The sequence below is a fragment of the Erpetoichthys calabaricus genome, chromosome 7 (assembly GCF_900747795.2).
Source record: "Erpetoichthys calabaricus chromosome 7, fErpCal1.3, whole genome shotgun sequence".
In the NCBI taxonomy this organism is placed as follows: domain Eukaryota; kingdom Metazoa; phylum Chordata; class Cladistia; order Polypteriformes; family Polypteridae; genus Erpetoichthys; species Erpetoichthys calabaricus.
Window position 1 is genome coordinate 177,518,355 of NC_041400.2, and position 22,836 is coordinate 177,541,190.

The window sequence follows — 22,836 nt, forward strand, 5'->3', positions numbered from 1 at the left end:
GTAAATTAGGTAGAAATGGGAATATGCCAGGTTTTATTAAATCAGATTTGTTTTTTTTTTTTTAATGCATGCATTTTTTTTTTGGAGTATGCATAATTTCACGGTCAAATCCAAATGAATGTTTATAAATGAGACCCTTGGTAAACTAGCTCTAACACTCCTTGTAGGACACATCTCCTGCTCAATTTTGTATGTGCCACTGCACATTTCAAAACGTTTCTTTCGTTTACCAGCCTACACAGTAATGAACAGAATTATACAGAAAAAAGGGGGATTCCCAATAGCAGGAAACTAACCCCCAATTTTTTATTTATATTTATATACACAAAAATACACACATACAGAATATATACAGATATATTTACATTTAACAGAATATACATTTCAAAATGTACCCAACTACAGACTGAATTAAATTTTGAAGTGTGTATGCTGAAGTTAATTATACTTTATATACTCTCAAAACACCAATTCGCTTTGACCAGTAATGGGAAATTTGCATTTACAATATAAAAAAAGTTAACCAAATATTAATATACATTTAAAAAATGTGTATTATACATAACAAAAATACTGTAAAAAATAGTTCAACAGATATACTGTACTTGCAGTTGAATGAACAGTTACAAAAATATATAGTGCACATTGTTTCTAACAGAAGATAACTTTGATTGTAATTTAATGGCTTTTGCAAGATGTAAAAATCAAATGGAACACTGAACCATTATTACTATTTTTACAGTTTAGAATTGAAAGAATTAACTGTTTGGCTTGATTTAATAATGCGGAAACAAAAACATCTTAAAAAAATTACAGTGCTATGCAAATTACTGGCTCTGCTGTTGTCGCTCAATGAGCACTTCATAACGAACATCAGCAGTAGTCAAAGGCAAATACAAATAGTTTAAACCGAAAAATCACAAACTTAAATAATTTTTGAAATATTTAAAAACAAAAATATTAAATCTGATACAAGATATGTCAGATACATATAAAGACATTATTATTGTCTGAATTATTTAGATATTAATTAATGTTATGACTTAATGAGTTAAAACTGTGCAAGTCAACGAATGCTTCCCAGTATTTTTATCTTACCTAGAAAGTACATTTCAGCGCATTATATCGGCTTCTAACCCTCTACATAATGGCCTGTTCCATATTACATCGTCAATAAAAACTGGGAGTAGTCCTTTAAGTTGTCAATGTACATTTTTTCAAAAAGTGGTCTTTGTGCTGTTAGTGGGAACAGAAAAGATAAACTCGTTATAAACAAGGAGAAGCAAGGACTATAAAAATGTTGAAAGGACACCGACTGTCTGAATACAAATGCATTACCTGACCAGCAAACATCACAACACAAATCTGAAACAAAGTCAATGATCGTCAAAGGTTAATAAATGTCCTCAGTTGCCGACGGCAGGCCAGCAAACATGATCCTTCGTTTTTAAATGATTTTACAAACTTACCAGAAAGAAAGTCTGGCAGTTCAGCATCAGCTCTAAAATGAAGTTCAAACTGTATCACTGAACAATAACTGCAGTATTTTTATTATTTTCACATTCTCTTCAACACAGATTATCTGTTGCAATAAGCAACTGTCCTTCAGATTGTGTAGAGCATATTTTTCTGCAGATGACCGTGTTGTGCTGATAGGACAATCTTGAAATATTACATGATGCTTGATTATCTTCGAGAATCTAATATTTGTCAGAAAAAAACGTCTTCTTTAATCTCCAAAATTTAAACAGGATTCCTTTTCATTTCAACAGATACGAGATCCTTATAACAAACTGTAGCAATTACATAAAAGGTTCTCTTACTGCTTTTGACAGTACACTGAATTTGAGTACTGAAAAGGAGCACCATAATACATTTCCAAAGAAGTTATTCAGATTTGTCAATTGCACAAAAAAAAAACCCCAAATTTTAGTTCTTGAGAATGGAAAATTAAATAATTCCCCATTTGCTTCAACAGCACACCATTCTGTGGTGCTGTGTTTTGTTATTGTTCTTCTGTTTCCAAAGTTTCTCATAGCATCGATGCTGAAATGAACTGTAAAAAATATGAAACTGAGCAGCTGCATCTTAAGATTGAGGGGCAGATTTTCACTACCAGACGGGTCAAAACTATCCAGATGTTTGGGAAATGGTCTCTAATCCAAAGAAATAATGTCTGTAATACTTGTTCCCATACCACCAGTTATAACTCCAGCTTCACTCCTGTTTGCATTGTTGCCAAGATTGCTGCTTTCATATGGAGTTGATATTATGCCAGCACTCGTAGCAGCTGTCTGTAATACACTAGGGAGGGTATCCAGGAACAGTGGGGAGCAATAAGGCTACAAGAAAATAGACATCCTTATTAATTAAAAATAGCAACAAATGGTTAAGCATATATACTATATTGCCAAGCAATAGTCTATTGTGGAGATGAAATTTGGAATCACTGAAGAGTAAAGGTTCATGGCTGGCAAATGTGAGGCTTGATGGTTTTCAAAATAAGTAAAAATTTAACTTATAATACGTCTATCACAGACAAAAGTTGATGAAAATAAAGTGATGAAAATAAAACAAATACAATAATAATGTAAAAGTCACTCACAGATGGCAAAACTACCGAAATGCCTGTTTGAACAGATGTGTCTTAAGGTGACACTTAAACAGTACAGTAGACTATACTGGTCTCAACGTCACTGTAAGACTATTCTAAAACCTTGGAGCAATGGACTGGAATGTGCAATCCCTACATGTCTTAGGTCTGGCGTACAAGGAACAGAAAGAAGGTCTAACTGAGCAGTTCTCATGGCATGGCCTAAGGTGCAGTGCTGCAGGAGGTTTACGATACCCAGTTAGTTCCATTGGGATCCAATGTAGAGAAAATAAAAGAGATTATGACAATGAAAATAGAAAACTGACATTTTTTTCTTCTATAGTTATATAAAAACCAGTACTGTCTGGCACGAATATCCTTATTATTATTCTGAGCAGGGTCGTTGGGAAGCTAGAGCCTATTTCAGCAAGCATTGGGTTCACGGGAAGAACAACCACTAAACAGGGCATCAGTGCATTGCATGGTGAAAACGCACTTGGGTCATGTAATAAAAAAGGTTTTCTCTGTAACAGGAGAAGGGATGAAATAAAGGAGAAGGAGGAGGGGGGGGTTGGTTGGTCGCTTCAGTGCAAAACCAGCTACAAAGATTGGAATGTTTGGGATGATAGCGAAAGAATGTGCAAAAACTTGCTTCTCATAAAGAGTTTCAGAATGTTATGGGAATACAGTCAAGGCCATGTACTTGTTTTTCACTTCAAGGGGCTTCATTGCAAGCAACGCTTGTTATTGTGTGTCTTCTGATACTAGGCACCATCTCAGTGAGGGCCAAGTAGAAGAAAAACAATACTGCGTCCCGTGGAAGGGTGTGTGCTGAAACTGATCACTTCTGTATACACTGCTTACACGTAAGCCATTTTGGGTAAGGACACTCAATTAGTATATAAGGGAAGGTTCCGCCCTCAGTTTCTTCGGAAGCTCAACCGTGGGGAATGTGCACACCGCCCGGTATTGGACCAGGCTCACGAGTTGATCCTCTGACGAGACTGACACGCGGGCTCCCTCAGTCTACTGGTCTAGGATGATGGCTCTGGGTCTTTTGATATTACTGTAAGTATAGTATAATTCATATATCTGTATTACTGTAAGTCAATAGTATAATTTATATATATATATATTACTGTAAGTCAATAGTACAATTCCTATATCTGCATGTATATTGCTATTATATTGTATGTAACTGATATTATATTTGAACAAGTAAACACAATTGAAGTATTGGACCTTTCCTCTCTGATTCCTGCCTGCTTATTTTCTCTTAAAACCTTGGAACCATTTTCCCAAACTAAAACAGGTCACTTGAACAATGCCAATTCACCTAACCTGCACAGTCTCTGGACTGTTGGAGGAAACCAGACCAGCCAGAGAAAATCCATCCAGAGAACATGCAATCTCCATACAAGAAGCACCCAGGATGTGAAACTCAGTCTTCTTGGTGCAAGGCAGCAGTGCTACCAGTGTACCACAGTTCTGCCCGCAATCCCAATATCCAAAAGAATCTGAGGCTGTTTCTGACCAAATAGGCTAAGGCACCATTTGTTCTGTGGTCAAATTTACTGTTAATACACATGTTATGAACAAAAGAGAGCAATATTAGTTGTACAAGTCTTCCTTTTACAATCTAAATAAAAGTGAAAAGATTTTTAAAGGGTAAATTAGAAACTTAACTCTTGAATAACAGCATTATGTGAATGGCATCCTCAGTTTGTATCTAGAACTCATTTCACTAACATTTTAAACATCTTGGTAGCAAAAATAAACTGCCTAGAAAAGATTATGTTTTTCCTCCAATCTTGTGCTCATGAAGTTCTGGGTTGGAATAGTCATTAATACGGCAATAGTATGTGAAATTTTGTATTGGCATATGTATTGGCCATTACCATCTGAGGCACTGCTTCATTTTGAATAGAAAGTTCTGAAAGCGTAACTGAGAGCTGCCAGCAGATATTTTACAGAATGATTAGTATATTAGGCAGAAGAAAAATGAGATAGGTGAAAGACTTAGTTCATGAATTAATTTTTCCTCTTCACTTTTTACTTGCTCAAATAAATTAATACATACAGACAGACAAAATGCAGTAAACCCCAACTAGAAACTACTCTAATGGGAATTGGTTCAAAAGCCTGATTTTGTTTGAGTGAATACTTTAATGTCATACATGAGATGACTTTCTGGAAATGCATTTTTGGTAAAATACTGTTATAAAACCATGGGTTTGGGACATTGCAAACTACTAACAGAACACCTGACATTTGTATTACAACTCTCAACCAGTCATGTGCTTAATTTACAGCTGACCGAGTTGAGGCCTTTAATACTTATGGCCAATGTTCCCTCTTTTTATTTTTAACCTGACAAATAAGTGTTAATAATAGATGAGATGGTACTTTCCTTCTGTGACAGGTTTCATTAGTCCCACTGCACTACATGAGCTTTATCCCATGAAGTATCAATCAATCATCTGGAAGCATCAAAAAATGAACAATGAACTTTGCATGTGATATTACGAAAACCGCAATGCCTCAACACGTGAACAATGAGCGTCGACCCCCATGGAGTTTCAGGAGGACAGCTGTGTGGCATTTCAAATCTGCTGCGAGTGGGAGAGTAAGCAGCATGACAGGAGCTAAGCGGCATTTCAAAAGTGCTACACAGCACCCTGAAAACAAGGCCGCTGAGAATCAAGTATTTGCTTGTGCTACTCCATAACAGCAATTAAAGTATGCATACTGCCAAATGGAGTAATAAATCGGTGCCTACTGTAGTTGCTTATGTAATTTAGTTATCTAGTTACATATTTAAGAGGCTGCTTACCTGAGACTCTCCTTGAATTAGTGAAAGGAAATCCAGACCTATAAGAGAGGGTTTTTAGAATTTATTTTTAGTGCTGAAGCAGTAAAAAACACCAACATATGAACAACTAAGAAGACAAATCTCTTAGCATTTGAATAGATATTTGCACACAGCACCAATTCTTAACACAACAGCCTAGGATCCCACAGCAAACCTATGCTGGAAAAGGAATGTCAAACTGTGCTTGTACAACTCTTTAGTTCCCTGTGTAAACTGCTAAGCAAGACAAGCAGACAAAATTTTCTTTAAATTATGGATCTGAACAACCTTGGCGAGGATGTGAGAAAATCTGTATATTTGACATGGATGAAAAATGAATAACGCACTTCCTTTCATGAAGTAAACTTGCTTGCAGAAGGATTTTTTGCATCTCCATCCACCAATGTGGTCTGAGCAGTAAACAAGTGTGTAGTTCGAGTTGGACATTAACAAGCATTCAACAGAAAATTGAACTAAAATTAACACCAGGATAGTTATTATTTACAGAGCATCCGGAAAGTATTCACAGCACATCACTTTTTCCACATTTTGTTATGTTACAGCCTTATTCCAAAATGGATTAAATTCATTTTTTTCCTCAGAATTCTACACACAACACCCCATAATGACAACATGAAAAAAGTTTACTTGAGGTTTTTGCAAATTTATTAAAAATAAAAAAAAAATTGAGAAAGCACATGTACATAAGTATTCAAGTGCTAAATTTGTATTACAGCCTGGGAAAGGAAGACTGGGATATGCCTCAGGCTATTGATTACTTTATGGATGGACATCTGGGACAACAATTTGATTTACAGCCTGGGAAAGGAGGACATGAGGCAATATCAAAAAACTTTATTATCTGGGAAAAGATAGATTAAAGAATTTGAGCAAAATTCATCCATCATATTGATAGCTAGCCAATCAGGTACATGGAACATTCATATTTTGTGAAATCACAGCATGAAACTTTATAATAAACTAGCCAACCCGCGGCGTAGCATACGCTGCATAATTATTTATTGATGGGTGAACACTTCCTGAAAGACACCGTTGTCCAAATGGGGTAGGTTTGAGGATACGACTGAGTGAATGAAAAGATGGAACTCTGGAGAGAGCAACATACAATGGTCCGTGACTGAAAACTGGTTTTGGCAGATACAGGCATATCTTTTTGAAAGTTTGTCCCTGCGCCTTATTAATTGTCATTGCAAAGGCCAATCTAACAGGAAATTGTCTACGTGTAAAAGGCAAATTTGAATCTGATGGGGTCAGGGAAATCCGGGGAATACGGACAGTTTGTGAGGTAGCAGCTGCGATTGTTTTACACTCTAGTACATTGCGGTGAATGCTGGTAACATTCAGTCTAGTGCCTTTACAGAGACTTCTTGCTGGCATGAGGTTTCTGAGAAGCATGACGACTAAACCAATTTTAAATTTCTGCTAAGAAATTCTTCAGGGAATGAAAGTTGATGTGCGGGATCGTCTGTGACGATGGAATCAACGCTGGTGAAAGTTACTTCTTTGGTAGGGATAAGTTTCAGTACCTGTTCATTAAGGTGTAGCGAGTCTTCGTTGGTGACGCTTAATATAGCTCGCGTACCAAGTTGTTCCGGAGTCACAGTTGAGAAGTCGATGTCGCCACATAGTTGTTGAACGGGATTAGAAATAAAACCGAAAAGAACAATGAAAAGTCAACGTGGCTCAGAGGTGCATGTGGACTGTAGCAGAGATGAAAGCGACTGAGGCAGTGTTTGGTGAGGTGTTGCGTGCCTCGAGAGCAAGGGTGGACTCGGGAGGAGGGTTAGAGTTGGCGGGCGGGGCTCTGTCGTGCGTACCCAATGGTCTTAGAGTTGGCGGGCGTGGCTCTGTCATGTGTATCCCATGGTCTCTGTCTTGCATGCCATGGTCAGTTGCTTAGTGAATTGTTGGCGGGCGTGGCTCTGACTTGCATGCGTCTTGCTTGCCATGGACTTAGTGAATTTTATATATATATATATATATATATATATATATATATATATATATATATATATAGATAGATAGATAGATAGATAGATAGATAGATAGATAGATAGATATACCTCATTTGAAAGCAAAGAAGAAGAAGAGGAAAAAGCGACGATGGCAGAGTGACGTCAGAGAAGACAACAAAGACACGTATGACCAGTTTTCATCCGATTGTCAGTTAACAGGATTTTCATGAATGTTGATTGCTAAATCAAACGCCGCCCTGGGACATTCATCCTTGTCATCTTTATTTTTTTTCGAAAGCTTTTTCTAAAGACTATATATATTAAGACTTTCCTATCAGTACCTATTTTCTAGTATTCTTTGTTCCAGTGGTATTATTATTATTCTTGTAATAAATACCATGCAGCTTTTAACTTTCTATGCTTTGTCTTAATGTCTATGGAGTGACTGAAATAAGTTAGATTTCTTTGAAAACCTAGTGCTGCCAGAGATTTGCCATTACCTCTGTGCTGCAAGGTTTATTAGGGCTGAGAGTGAGAGCTCCACTCAATAGTAGGGAACAGTACATAAAGAAGGTATTCTTGGCTGATAAATGGCCTATAGTCAAGAGTGCTGAGCCTTTGTATGTTTAAATGTATTCTTGTAGTCCAAAAGTAATATTTAGGTCTGAGATATCATTAAAACATCATATGTTGTTTGTGCCGATAATAAGTAAATCTGTTGAAGTGCTGAGTGACAGGCTGTGCTTTACCTAAAGCACTTGTGTGGTTTATCATGACTTACAAACCAGAGCACACATTAAGATCTCAAGATGCTGGTCTGCTTATGGTTCCAAGGATTAATAAAGTAACAATGGGAGGTCAAGCTTTTAGTTACAGGTCCCCTAAACTGTGGAATGGTCTTCCTTACTTCTATAAGAGATGCCCTTTCGGTCTCAGCTTTTAAATCCTGGCTGAAGACTCACTACTTCAGTTTAGCATATCCTGACTAGAGCTGCTGATTAACTGTACAGACTGTATCTCTGTTGTTAGTCATTAGCACTAAAACATAAGTAACATGATAGTTAGAATTGGATACTAACCCTCACCTATTCTGTTTTTCTTCTCGGTACTCAAATGTGGCACTTGGTGCCACGGCCCACCTGCCAAGTTGTTTTGCCTGCCTAAGTTAAAGTCATCCCTGATGGAGGATCGCAGGAATCGTGAGAAAGAGGGGTCCTTTCATCGGATTGGCTGGCCCAGCACTGTTTCAGCCATGGAATGGCCAAATGGGGGAGGCAGCTTGATGGATGAGGTCTCCAGGAGTCTAAAATTATCCAAATCTTATTATGTGATATCATCTACTGTTAAGTTCTGCTCCGTACGTCTAAAAAAATTTTTATTTTTTAATTGAGGATTTGTTCTGTTCTGTGTATTGTACTGTATTGACCCCCTTCTTTTGACACCCACTGCACGCCCAACCTACCTGGAAGGGGGTCTCTCTTTGAACTGCCTTTCCCAAGGTTTCTTCCATTTTTCCCTACTAGGTTTTTTTGGGAGTTTTTCCTTGTCTTCTTAGAGAGTCAAGGCTGGGGGACTGTCAAGAGGCAGGGCTTGTTAAAGCCCATTGCGGCACTTCCTGTGTGATTTTGGGCTATACAAAAATAAACTGTATTGTATTGTATTGTAAAGTGCTAAAGGTTAATCAGCGTGGTTAGGGCAAGAGTAGACCAATCCGATAACGAACTTGACGAGTACACTTACCCTTGAGGAAAACAGGTAAAAGGTAAGTAGAGGCAAATACCACGATAAAACAGATGGTTTATGAACTGATAATTTCAAGGTTAAACAAACATACATGCCACACCCTCATCTTTTAGTTTAACCATCCTTTGCTCAGTTTGATTCCTTCTAAACCTGCTGTTGTTTTAGTTCATCGGTTTGATTCAATCAGCTCATTATGTCACTGGTCATGCTACCTTTGTTTAAATATGCACTGGGCCGTATAGCTACAAAGTAGTGCAGTTTGATTTGAATGGTGGTCTATTACTTGCTGTTATTTTCTTTAATGAAATAAAAAAAAAATCTAATAAATATTTGGGAAAAATATTTAAAATTCTGCCCTTTTCTATGGACTCACTAACACAGAACACAAAAAACAAGCATGTCAGAAAAATTATACATTAAAAAAAATCCAAAATTAAAAATATATTTAAAACCAAGATTTCCTACCCTGTATATCCGAATGCATTAATGGTAATGTACGATGGAAAGGAACTGCATAGTCGGGAAGTGAAGATGCCAAAAAGGAGGTATCAACTGTTTGCATGTTTGGCAACCGCATAATTGGAGGTTGGTAATTCAAAATCCTGGTGGGGCAGGGAGAAAAATGAGTCAGAGCAAAATCGCAAGTTTCTTTTTAAACAGTTACATTTCAAAGGTTACAGACATATACTACTCCCATTTAAAACTTTAAAGGCAGCTGTACTACTCTATTTCATTGGTACTAACCCCTTGTTATGGCAGTCCTCTGGTCTGGTCATGTAAAAACATTGCTTCTTAAGAGGAGGCTGTTCTACATGATCTGCTTCATCCTCTTCCTCTGAACTCTCAACTGTCAGGTCAATCACATCTGCTTTTTTCACATTACTTGTTTCACTTGGAGACGTTAATGGAGATAATCTGCTGACAACACAAGAACCTGAAAGTTTCGTAGAATAATTAATATAGAACAAGAATGGGCTGATTTGCAACCTGATGCTTGCTTCTCAAAAAGGAAAAAAAAAGTGTACAATATTCAAGTATCCGGTATACATTGAAAATAAACACTATTATTTATGGCAATTAAATATTTACTGAGTTTTGTGCCCTCAAATAAAATGTGTGAACTAGTGGATTAATGATTTTACAGTTAATCTAAAAATACAACTCTTATTTAAAAAAAATAATAATAATAAAACAAAAGACTTGCCTTCAACTTTCATACTGTCTGGGCTTGAAATCTTGAGTGGTTCTTTTTTAGGTTTCATAGGACACCAGGTCCCATCTTCCTGGAATTTAATTTCATCAGCGTCTGAACAGGCATTAAGAATCTCCATAAAAAGTCTAATGTTTTGGAGTACAAAAAAGGATGTGTATTTTAGGAAGTATTTTCAATCATGAACTGTAAAAAGGAACATCAACTAAATTGTACAGATATCTGGGATTAACAAAGTAACTATCACTAAACATCTTTATAACTTCTCAAATTGACTTTATTTGAATATGTATTATTTTATACACTACAGCAAGTAACAGAAACATTAATAAGGAAGAGGGAGTTATTGAATGATGTTTGCTTCAACTGGTTCCATTTAATATTAAATATGCTTCTGAAATATTTAGTTTTGTAATATGCACATACTTAACTATGCAAACCTAAAGCAATTTGTGAACTAGTGTATCAAGCCATAACTACTGAATAAACACCTTTAAGTAAGTTATGCCCTTTACATTAGTCACTGCACATCCAAGGCAGGAAACATGCAGTACAGCACATGGATTAGTCAGGCAATAAAGACATGTAAGTATGAATAGTCCATGTTGTAATGTCTGAAGAGACTTTATATTTCACATCATACGTAACCATGATGATGCCACTGCCTAGTACTGCACCAACACTTTATAGAAAGGATGGAGTTACCTGGCTGATAAGCAGTGTTATATTTATACCACACATAAGACTTAGTGTTCACACCACAAAATTTGCCTTTAGTCTCATCAGACCACAAGGCTTCCTGACACATCTCTGCAGTATTTTCTAAGTGACGTTTTGAATGTAAAGATATGTTTATTTTCAGCCAGAGCTTCCTGCTTGACACTCTTATATAAAGACCCATTTTGTATTGCTGATTTGTGAACATCCTCTATATTCACAGTCAATGACTTTTGCAACTCAGTAAATAATGGCAAAATTAAAAAAAGATTGTTCAAATTAGCACTTCCTGCTTCAAAGGATTTTTTTTTAATTTAACAAAATTATAAAATATTTCTTGCTGCCTTAGCTTTTACTGTATATGAACTTGGCCAATATTAACAGGTCTGCAGAGAAAGAGCTTTGTGATTTTAGCATTTCCAGTTCTTTTTGCAAATGATCAATAAATGTTAAAAAACCAGGGTGTTAAGATAGCCACTGTGGTATCATTTTGACAACGTAAAGTTAAAACCCAACCACTCTATGCATTTTAAATGTACAAGCAACACGCATTTTTCTCAATTTCCAAGGTTTTCCACAGGTGGAGAATAATTCTGATAATTTCAAGGATGCATGAGACTCTGTATTGCATGAAAAACTCAAATATTTGAGTATATTCAAAATACTAAACTTACCCATCAATAATTAGACTTTCATAAGCAGCCTTTTTATCACAAACTGGACAAATCCATGTGGGCTTTTTCTCATTCATTTGAAGGTAAAGTGCTGCATCAAAGCACTGAAGATGAGAGCAAGTAACTGCACGGCAAGGTACTGTCAACCGCATTTTCCCAAGCTGATAAAACACAAATGTGGATTGGCTTGTTACATGTACATTAAATATAATCTAAAACAAAATTTAAAAGAGAAACCTTTCTTACTTACTGGGCACATTAGTGAAACTCTAAGGCTAGTAGTTGCAATCTCACTGTCAGGGTCAGCGGTTAACTTCTCTTTTACTAAAAATAAAACAATTACAGATTACATTGTGGGAGGATTTTATTTAAAGAAGCATGATGATACCTAGGAATTTCACTAAAAACACAATTTTGAATGTATTTTAAATTTTATTTGAATTTATGCTTTTAAAAAATGTTTCCTTATCTACGTATATTGCCAACCAAAACACCAGGAAAATTAGTGTGAATATTACACGAACAAAAATTCTTTACCACTGTCTTAGTATTAAAAGGGTTAAAAGGGGGATACACAAGTAAAGAAGGATTTGTTCTCAAAGTAAAATTAAATTAGCAAATTAAATGAGCAAAAAGGTGCAAAGATGCAACAAATGTGTTCTCGCGTATTGAGGAGATAAATAAACTAAAAACCCAAAATGAAGCAGACAGCCAGAAAGGAAACAGAGCAATAATGAACATGAAACCTCAAGCATATTGCCTGAATAAATGTTCAAGTGTTTCAGAGCAACAGACTAAATCATCCTCTCAAACTTTCATTTTAAAAATAAAAGAACCACAAATTAAATTATCACAAAAGAAAAAAAATGTTCTGGGACCTTAAGCACAGATGCCTAACAGAACAGTGACTTGTTAATGTTAGGGCATTTAAGTGTTTCTGCAAAATAAAAATGGGATAAAACAACGACTGCCAGGCATGGACACAATAACCAAAATATTTTGACCTTTGTTTTTATTTTTCATTGTGAGATTAGTTTTTAAATATTTCATCCTCAATTATATGAAAAAATTTTTTCGAAGAGGTTGTCTAAATAAAAGGTTCTTAGCTGATCAATCCCTGAATTTTTGATTCAGTTTCATTTTGCAGTACGTTTTAAAAATTGTAGAACTGCTTCTATTTGATGTTCTTTAATGCTAATAAGATCTGGGTGAGGTGTAATTGACCCTTTACATTATATCCATTGCACAGGTGTATGTGTTTGGTTCAAGGTGGCAATTCTGACATTCAAAACAATTTTCTCTGTATAACACTTTCTGAATGCGTTAGATTACCCACTGGAATACCTTGTTCTGTAGAGCTCTGAAAGCTTAAATTTTAAATTTGCAAAAAAGAATAGCAGCTTGCAATAATTCTTCTATGTACCAGAGATCCGAACAAAAACCTTGTAATTCTTTCTGCCTTTCTTAGAAAAGCATAATCATTGATTAAACCCAAAAGACACTCCACATCTTCTGTCTAGCAAAAAAGGCAAATCATGCAAGTAAGGGCCAAGTCAAAGTCCTGACCTTAACTCAATAGAAATGCTGTAGAAGGAATTGAACCATACAGTTCATTTGAGGAAAAAACAGCAACATAATGAGCTGAGGCAATTCTGTATGAAGGAATGGGCCAAAAATTCCTCCAAGCCGATGTGTAGGACTGATCAACACTTACTGTAAATGTTAAGTTGCACTTAAACCTGCAAAAGGGGTTCACATCAAATACTAAAAGCAAAGGTTCACATACTTTTGCCTCTCAGAGATATGTAATACTGGGCGATTTTCCTCAATTAATAAATGACAAAGTGTGATATTTCTGTCTCATTTGTTTAGCTGGGTTCTCCATATCTACTTTTAGGCTTCCTGTGAAAATTTGATGATGTTTTAAGCCATATTTATGTCTTTAAAGCAACACTGTACTTTATGCAAAGCAAAAGTATTTTTTTCCCCAACAATGTTCACAGACAGAGTATTTCACTTTTTATTGACTATATCATAATTCCACTGAGTCACAAGTTTCCATACACTTTGTTTACTGCGCCTTTAAACAGCTTGGAAAATTCAAGAAAAAATGTGAAGCCTTTAGGCAATTACACAATTAGCTTCTGATAGCAAATTTGCCTAATTGGAGTTAACATATGGATGGATGTTATGGCCCACCATCAAACTCACTGCCTCGTTGTTTGGCATAATAAGAAAATTAAAAGAAATCAACCAAGACCTCTGAAAAAAAAAATGTGGACCTCAACAAATACGGTACATGCTTGGGAACAAATTCCAAACTCCAAAAAGTTCCACATTCATCTGTGAAAACAATAATACCTAAGTATAAACGCCATAGGACCACACAACCATCATACCACACAGGAAGGCAACTCATTCTGTCTCCTAGGGAAGAATGCACTTTGGCATGAAAGGTGCAAATCAATTCCAGGACAGCAGCAAAGGGCCTTGTGAAGATGCTGGTTGAAACAGGTAGACAAGTATCTATATCCACAGTAAAGTCCTGGATCGAGATAACCTGAAAGACTGTTCAGCAAGGAAAAAGCCACTGCTCCAAAGCCGTCATAAAAAAGACAGGCTACAGTTTGCAGTGGCACAAGAGGACAAACATCTTGCCTTCTGGGGAAATTACCTCTGGTCTGATTAATCCAAGATTAAACTGTTGGGAAATCATTATATTTGGAGGACAAAGGTTGAGGCAAGCCAAAGAACACCATCCCAACTGTCAAGCATGGAGGTGGGAGTACCATGTTGTGAGGGTTCTGTTATGTAAACTTGTGACCCACTGGAATTGTGATATAGTCAATACAAAGTTAAATCTGTCTGTGAACACTTATGTAAAAAATTACTTTTGCTATTCACCAAGTAGATGTCTTAAACGGTAAGCCAAATTTAAAATTTGTTAGTATAAAATCTGTGGAGGGGTTATAAACAGTTCACCCTAAGTGTATGTAAACATCGGACTTCAACTGTAGGCCTTTAGGCCACTGAGTGCATATGCAATTTATTACAAGCAATGCAACTGTGCTCAGATTTAACTAGTAACATTTCAATCAAGTATAAAAGTTATTTGCCTTCACTTGAAATATTCTGATTAGCTGTTAACGAAGCTGTTCCTGTAAGATTTTCCTCATTGTACGGTGCTACGCTAACCATAATCGCAAAAGGGCTAAGAAAATATCTAAAAATCTGGAAGTGTTCAATATTTGTACATTTGCCATATTTAACAGTTACATATTCCAGGCCAAAAATAAGACAGTGATCCTCAGATGCAAACTGAAAAGTCACATATAATGAGCTGTGTTTAACTGATAACTGGAAAACCAATGAGGAAATTAATAAATGTTACTAGAAAAATATATTTTAACATGTAAAAGGGAACTGACACCAATACAGAATACAGATAACAGAATAATACTTACTCAGAGCTCTAGAATGGTCCGGGTTTCTAATGCCTTTCATTTTTAGTCTCTGCAACAGTAGTGATGATGTCAGTTGTCTTACAAGGTAAACAGACATGGAATATGTCTGCCAAAAACACAAAAAGACAGAAGAGAGATCAGCTTTAAATTTAAAACATGTAGGTGAAAAACAGATGAACTGCATAAATAAATCCCTACAATTAAAAGAAATTATGATTAGGACAAGTAAATATTTACATGTTACCTGTTAAGGATCTATATATGGCCAAGTAATACCTCAGAAAATTAGCAGATATTTAAATACGTTATGCAAAACAATAACCCAAAAAAAAAACAAAAAAACAAAAAAAAAAACCTTAACCATAAGATAAACAAGCCAAAACAAACAAGAAGCACAGGTTGACTGATACGACATCTTATCAGTTTATATATAAACCAGGCTTTAGATGGGGGCTACAGAAGTCTGAAACGCTATAAGCAACTGTCTTAAAAGTGATAAAGCTGAGATTGTACATGATGAATTAGGTCTTTGGTTTTAATCAAATTGTTTCTGGTTAGAAAAATATTGCATGAACCAAAGATTCAAAACATCTAGTAGTCCACCAGGCTTTGTGAGCCTGCAGTTTGGTTGAACTAAAAACCCGTAGTTCTGGGCATCTGGACTACTGATTTATTCACCCCTGTAAAATGTTAAGAGAAACTGGACAGTGGTACAAGTGTAAAACATCCTACATGTTGGAATGACTACCACCTATGGCCTAAAGGGATAAACTGTTGAAGTGTCATGCTGAAAGTGATGAACAGAAGCTAATGAAAAATAGAGAAACACTATAAAAACCTAAAAATGAAGATCTCTGTCATGTATTGAAAGAGTGGATTTGACAATGTTGCAGTGAAAACATGCCATTTAATGGCATGCTGGTCATGAAACAAAGATCTATAATAATAAACTCAAAACTGAAGGAAACTGAATATTCAACAAAAAAAAAAACAAAAAACACCACATTCAGTTTGCCAAGGTAATTGCTGATGAAATCCTAACGCAAGAACATCAATGTTATGGTGTTATTGCCCTAGAAAGAGACAGAACCATACTGGAATTAAGGTTGCCAAGGACAAAATAACTCTGCTGGGATATGCTAATACAGCGGGCATGCATAAGTGAAAATATGCTGTGACAGGAAAAAGCTTGTGCCTATGTGCTTTCATTTTCATTCACAAAGTTATTAGCCAATGAAAATTATATTGTATAAAATTACCTTCAGGCTATGTGTTTAAGGTGTATATAAAACATAAATAAAATTCTGTATTTAGACTCGGATCCCTTTCACAAGATATCTCATCAGATATATATGCAAACAGATCTTCAACAAATCTGCTATGGAATATAAAACAAACTTATTTACCTTTCCAATTTCTGGAGCCCATGTAACAGAAATATTATTGGGTACTGCAGATGACAACCTAACTAGTGAAGTAATGTTTAATGGGCGCCCAGGTCTCTTCTGTTCCACTCCATTTTTAGGTGGTGGTGCATAACCCTAAGAAATAAAAACTATTAGTAAATACAAGTACCAGGTAATATAATCATAAAATATATCACAACCACAGTAACTTAACAAAATTTGGGAAAATCAGGTATATTTCTTTGATTTTGTTGAAAAAACCAAGCAAACACTTAATTCAAAGGTTTACACTTGAAAAGATTTAATTATAAATTACCAGTAGGATTTTTTTTTTTTTTTTTTTTTTTTTTTAAAGATGCCAAATTAGAAATCCTGTACTCAAATGTTAACTCTGAAAATGTTGGCACAAGGTTTCACAGCATGTTTTTGTCAGGGAGCACAAGTGCACCTCAATTTAATTTCGCAAACACTTTTTTATATCCTCCCAAGCCAGGTATGCATTCAGTGAGCATGACCAAATCGAGCATAACTTTGCTTTAACTGGAAATTTTGAATAAGGACCAACTGTCCTCAAATACATTAATTAAACATTTTGACTTTTTTTTCCCTCTCTTTCCTTTCATCAACATGTACTGCTTATATGAACGAATCTCTGCTGTCAGGAAGGAAAATGTATCATGCTGCTCACAATTTAACTGAAGGGTCACTTTTAGTTATGCCTGCCATCTACCTTATGATCTTAACATAGGTTGATCTTTTCTTCTTTGTCAAGCAAATGAAAATGGGAGCTCTTTAGTGAAAGTGAAATATACAACACTGAACATTATTTTCCCTACACTGTATTTATGCAGTTGCTATAATGTGTCTATTCACAAATACACCGCAGCAAACTGGAATGCTGATAAGCAGAGCCTTACTTTGCTATGCTATCTCATTTACGTAGTTACAAACATTGAATTCCAGGAATGTGTGCACTAAGGTGCACAACACCATTTGTAAAACATGAGCTTATCATCAAGGTTACAGAGTAAGAAAAAAACTGATCACACACTGAACTTTGGAAGAGATATATTTCCTTACTTAAGGACATTTTAGCCTCTTCCTGTGTCAGTCCTGTATATTCAAGAATCTATCCGTCTTCTTCACCTTACTTTCATTACTCTTCACATCAGCATTACTTTCAAGGATGCTGATGCTCCTTATCCAATTCCACCAAAACAGTATCTTTCAATACTTGCTATCATGGAACTTGCTACCTGATTTGTTGGTTACATAATGATACATTTTACAGGGCTTTTTCAGAAAAACCGAACATTTTCATGTGTTGCCATTTGGCTTCTCCTAAAATAACTCATTGTTTGCTCTGAATCTCTGTAAAGCAAGTTCTGTTAGTGAAGATATCGATGACCTCTGATTTTATTTAACTTGGACATCTCACGTTGATAAACTAAACAAGTAACATGCATTAATATGAAATCTACTACATAACATGTCATCTGAGCATGGAAAACTAAACAAAGATAAATTAAAAACAATCTCTTACCGGTAATGGAAAAAGTTTGCCATTCACTTTAATGCATAAACTACTTGGGAAATTGTCTTCTTGGGGACAGCTGGTCTCCGCAAGGCAAAACCTACACAAGAAAGCAACAGTGCATACAAGTTGAGTAAGTCAGCACTGCTCAATTAACATGGTGACAATTCGAAATTGCTACTGCTCACCAAAACTACACAGCAACAGCTGGTAAAGCATGCCTTCAGGAGTATACAGATTTTTGCTAATCATAAAGACTGTAAAGATATACTTCAGCAAGGCTTAGGCATATCTTACTGAGCATTAAGAAATATAAGTCAAGTGCACAAAGTGTCAGTGCCTGAATAATTAGTAAAGGAAAATAAAAACAAAATGGTTTAACCATGCTATGAAAGTTTGTTAAAGAACTCCTAAATATAATGAAAAAATAAAAAAATGCACATCACATTCTCTTTGCTATACATATGGTCATTTTCCCCGAGATGTGCATCAAAATAACTCATGATTAACCAGACTTTACCCTTCAGGATAGACAAGGGGGCTCCGCCCCCTGCTCGCTTCGCTCGCCTACCCCCGGCGTTTTGAACCCGTGCCCGCTGGGCAGCCACGTGTGAGAACGACGCATGTTTAATACGGAGCGTTTGCCCGTGTCACTCTGGGGCCTCCCACTGTTAATACGGAGCTCTGTCCGTACTACTATGCGGTGCATTGTGGACTACTGCGGACCCCATAGTGTTTCCCGTTTCAGTTTGTATCTCGGTCAGTCGAGCTTTGGTTTTTGAAGCTTTTGAATTCCAGTCTTCATTATCAGTAACTTGCTGTCCATGTGTTTGGCCCCCTCGTTTAACCTGTTTATGACATCTTACTTTGCTTTCTACTCTGTCTTTCATTTCTGATCTCGCTGTATTCTGCTTTTGTTTCAATGACACCTGCTCCGTGGTGAATATAATTTCCCTTTTTCGAGTAATAATTTTCATTTGTTTGCGATACTGTGATGTTTATCGTACTGTTAATAATACACCACTGTAATGTGATTCACCTATGCTGTATAGGTTAGATGTGTGAGGATGACGTATGTTTAATATGGAGCGTTCGCCCGTATCACTCTGGGTCTCCCCACTATTACTACGAAGCTCTTTCCGAACTATTATGAGGTGCATTGTGGAGCATTGCGGACTCTGTAGTGTTTCCCGTTTCACTTCGTATCTCGTTTAGTCGAGCTCTTTCTTTTTGGAGCAGTGCCTGCCTGGTTTGCGGCATTTCAGACGCACGTTGTAGGCGCCCGCGTTTATTAATTATATCCAGGCAGGCACGTGTTTGTATCTCGGTCACTGGAGCTGTGTCGTGTTGAATCCGTGCCTGCTTTGCCTACGCAGTTTGAGACGCGCGTTGTAGGCGTCCACGTTCATTAGATCTGTCCACGCGGGCTCGGTGTCGAAGCTGTGTTACTTGTTGAGCTGTTTGGTTTTGGAGCCGAGACAGTTTTGCTTCCGCGGTTTCAGACGCGAGTCCGTACCATCTCGGGTTTGATGTATGAACCTTTGTGGACTCCGTAGGGGGCGTTGACTCCTCTTGTTTTACTATGTCTCCTCCTGTGCTTTCACCACGCATTAGTGCCACTCACAATATGGCGGCGACGCCTGCGCTTTCCGTATTATGTCGGTTTTTACCATGCTGTGTACCTCCGCTGTGTGGTGTGGACGTTTAACTGTTGTTGTTTCTGCCTTTATATTCTGTATCTCGGTGTGCATGTGTTTCGTGCCTAGGTTTTTTTGAAGCTGTTGCATTCCAGTTTTCATCATCTGTAACCCGCTCTCAATGTGTTCGTCCCCGTTCTTTAATCCCTTTATATAGTTTTACTTTGTTTCCTACTCTGTGTTTTATTTCTGACCTCGCTTTATCCTGCTTGTGGCATGTCAGACGGTTCGTAGTCTTTCTCGTTTTACTCTGGGCAGGGGGGCTTTGTTCTGTAACCTGCTCTCCATGTGTTTGTCCCTGTTCTTTAACCTGTTTATGACGTTTTATTTTTTTTCCTACTCTGACGGTTCTTAGTCTTTCCCGTTTTGCTCTGGGGGGGGGGGCTTTGTGTGGCGCCTGCGCACGTGTGTAGTCTCTCCCGTTTCACTCGGGGGGGGGGGGGGGGGCTTGTGTGGCACTTGCGTACGTGCGTAGTCTCTCCCGTTTCACTCTGGGGGGGGGACCTTGTGTGGCACTTGCGCACTATGTCTTTTGCGTCCACGGGCAGGTCCCTGCGTCCATATCCGGTTTACCATTCTCGTTTAGTAATATGGATATGCCTCGAAAGCATATAAACGGTTTTCAATAAAGTTCTATAAAAACCTCTGCTACAAATAATAAGGATCTGTGGATTTTGTTGTGTCAGGGTTGGAGGCACTTCTAAAGCCTTCTTAAGCTGATTCATAGCATCCATGACCATGGCACATCTTTCCTCTTCAGATGGTGAAGCTGGGTGGCAATGTCTGCAAAACTAGGGATTATCTTGTGGTAGCCTACCAACCTCAGAAGCTGCTGAAGTAACTTTAGGTCAGAGGAGGGTGGAAAGCTGGATCGGCGTCTACCACTTTACCAGACACCACATGTTTATAGAAAGGTGATTTGGGTTTGGAGGAGACTGCATATTTTCATGCTCAGAGTCAGTCTAGTCATATGGAGTTTGAGGAAGACAGCATCCAAGTGTTGCTCAACACACAGGGAAAAAATATTATGTCATCTATATAAACAAAACACAGAAACTCTTTTGAATTCTGATGCATGATGTGCTGAAATGTGGCCCCTGCATTTTTTTTAAATCAAAAGGTGTTACTTTGAACTGGCAACCCCTCAGGTGTAATTACTGTGGGCTTCCTCTTGCTGTTCTATTCCATTAACATTTGCCAGGATCCACACTGAAGGTGACGCAAACTAAACATTTGAGCTCCTTGCAAAGACCAGGAGCACAAGGTAAGTATTCAATCTGGTCTTGGCATTTACTTCTTATAGTCCACACTGACCCGTACTTTCCATATGATTTATGACCCAAAAACACATGCGAGGCCCAAGTAAAACTTAAGGGCCTGATAATCCCATTCTCCACCATCTTCTCAACGTGCTCCTTGTTAATAGCCTTTTTGTGATGCCCTGGGACTTCACTTACCCAAAAGTGATGATGAACAAAATTCATTTAACCCAATCTATTAGTTCATACATGAGGCCATTGTTGAAGGAGTGGCTGACTTTCTTCTAGCTGAGTGGTTGCAAGGTCTTTTACAGGTACACTGTGTGGTTGACTCTCTGCCAGACAGAAATTCACTATTTGACACTTTCACCCCATAAACAGGTGTCTCTGCTATGTTGAAGGAATTGAAACACCCCAACCCTGCCACAGTATAGGTTCCACAACATGGCTGAAGCCTCATCTGTGACACGTTGATCGAGTCCAGTCTAAGCAGCAACAGTATGGCCAAGTGTGAGTCTTCCAAAAAGTACAGTGGGGGAAATTACTATTGAATGCGTCAACTTTCTTTAGTAAATATATTTCCAATGAGGTTATTCACATAAAATTCTCACCAGACATTGGTATTAACTTACGAAACACACAAATATAAAGAATTCACAACATTAAAGGCAATAAATAAAGGTAAATGTAATAAAGTGGAATGACACAGGGAAAAAGGATCTCTTTACTGATACAAGTGTTGTAGCAATAACATGCTCTCCAAGTACACTGTATTATTAATTAGTTATAAACTAGTTAGGAAGAAAATCTAGAAAATTGTAATATAAGCAAGAGTAAAAAAAATAAAAATAAAATAGAAAAAAATTTAAATGTGGGTGATGAAGATGCAGTAAAATTACCCACATGCATAATTCTAATACATGCAGTTTTCTCAGCCAACAACTGATACAAACCATACCTGAGCTGAATCTGGACCATATAATCTCTTCTTCCTCCAGGTAGAAAATCCCTTTAAAAAAAATACACGAATAATATCATAATCTAGACAAGAATTCTCTTTCATATCTCTATCTTAAACTAGAAGGAATTCTTGATGTAATATTTTGTAAATATGTTTGTTTCTGAATTTTGGGTGTGCTCCTAAACTAAAGAAAGATGGTTGGAATGCATATTATTTAACTCTTTTAGGGCGGATGTCAACTTTTGTCGACAGGAGGGGTTGAGGGCAAATGTCGACAAAAGTCGACATCCAGGGATAGAGGGTGACAATCAGCTGTTAATGGCGACAAAACTCACTGTCACGTCACAGGCATTCCCTCTGTGCTTGGAGGAATGCTAGACTCATTGACTCGGCAACTAATGCTTGCATGTGTGTGAGATGTGAAATGTAAACAATGGCAAGATGGCATCGACATGTCACAAGGGAGCGAAGCGAGTGCAGAAAAGAAAACACTCAGCAGACAATGTTTTGCGCATTACCGCAAAGTCGGGCTCTGATTTTTCAGAATTGGATTTTATTGACAGTGATCAGGAGATCGAGCAAAAGAGTGAGAAGCCGGCATCAGCTGATCGGACACCAGCCGATGCCGCGCCAGCTGATTCGCTGCCCTGCTGGTGCATTTGCGCAGCCGATGCATCTATGGCAAGGTTCGCGTGGGAGGAATACACAGACATTGATCCGTGGGAGCCGAACTGGCTACCGGACTTCACGA

General features: G+C 37.3%; 1 protein-coding gene across 4 annotated transcripts in view; it reads right to left on the bottom strand.

Annotated features, from left to right (window-relative positions):
* Window positions 1-254: 254 nt before the first annotated feature.
* pias2 (protein inhibitor of activated STAT, 2) overlaps window positions 255-22,836 on the bottom strand; it is a 42,735-nt gene continuing 20,153 nt past the window's right edge. For all 4 annotated transcript variants that reach the window (XM_028805758.2, XM_028805756.2, XM_028805757.2 and 1 more), the window contains 11 exons: window positions 22,083-22,133; window positions 18,178-18,268; window positions 16,635-16,769; window positions 15,229-15,334; window positions 12,015-12,088; window positions 11,765-11,925; window positions 10,368-10,501; window positions 9,908-10,097; window positions 9,629-9,765; window positions 5,427-5,464; window positions 255-2,342 (listed from right to left, as the gene is read on the bottom strand). In XM_028805758.2, the coding sequence (XP_028661591.1) occupies window positions 2,157-2,342; window positions 5,427-5,464; window positions 9,629-9,765; window positions 9,908-10,097; window positions 10,368-10,501; window positions 11,765-11,925; window positions 12,015-12,088; window positions 15,229-15,334; window positions 16,635-16,769; window positions 18,178-18,268; window positions 22,083-22,133 (1,303 nt within the window). In that variant the 3' untranslated portion in view covers window positions 255-2,156. The remainder of the gene's footprint in view (window positions 2,343-5,426; window positions 5,465-9,628; window positions 9,766-9,907; window positions 10,098-10,367; window positions 10,502-11,764; window positions 11,926-12,014; window positions 12,089-15,228; window positions 15,335-16,634; window positions 16,770-18,177; window positions 18,269-22,082; window positions 22,134-22,836) is intronic.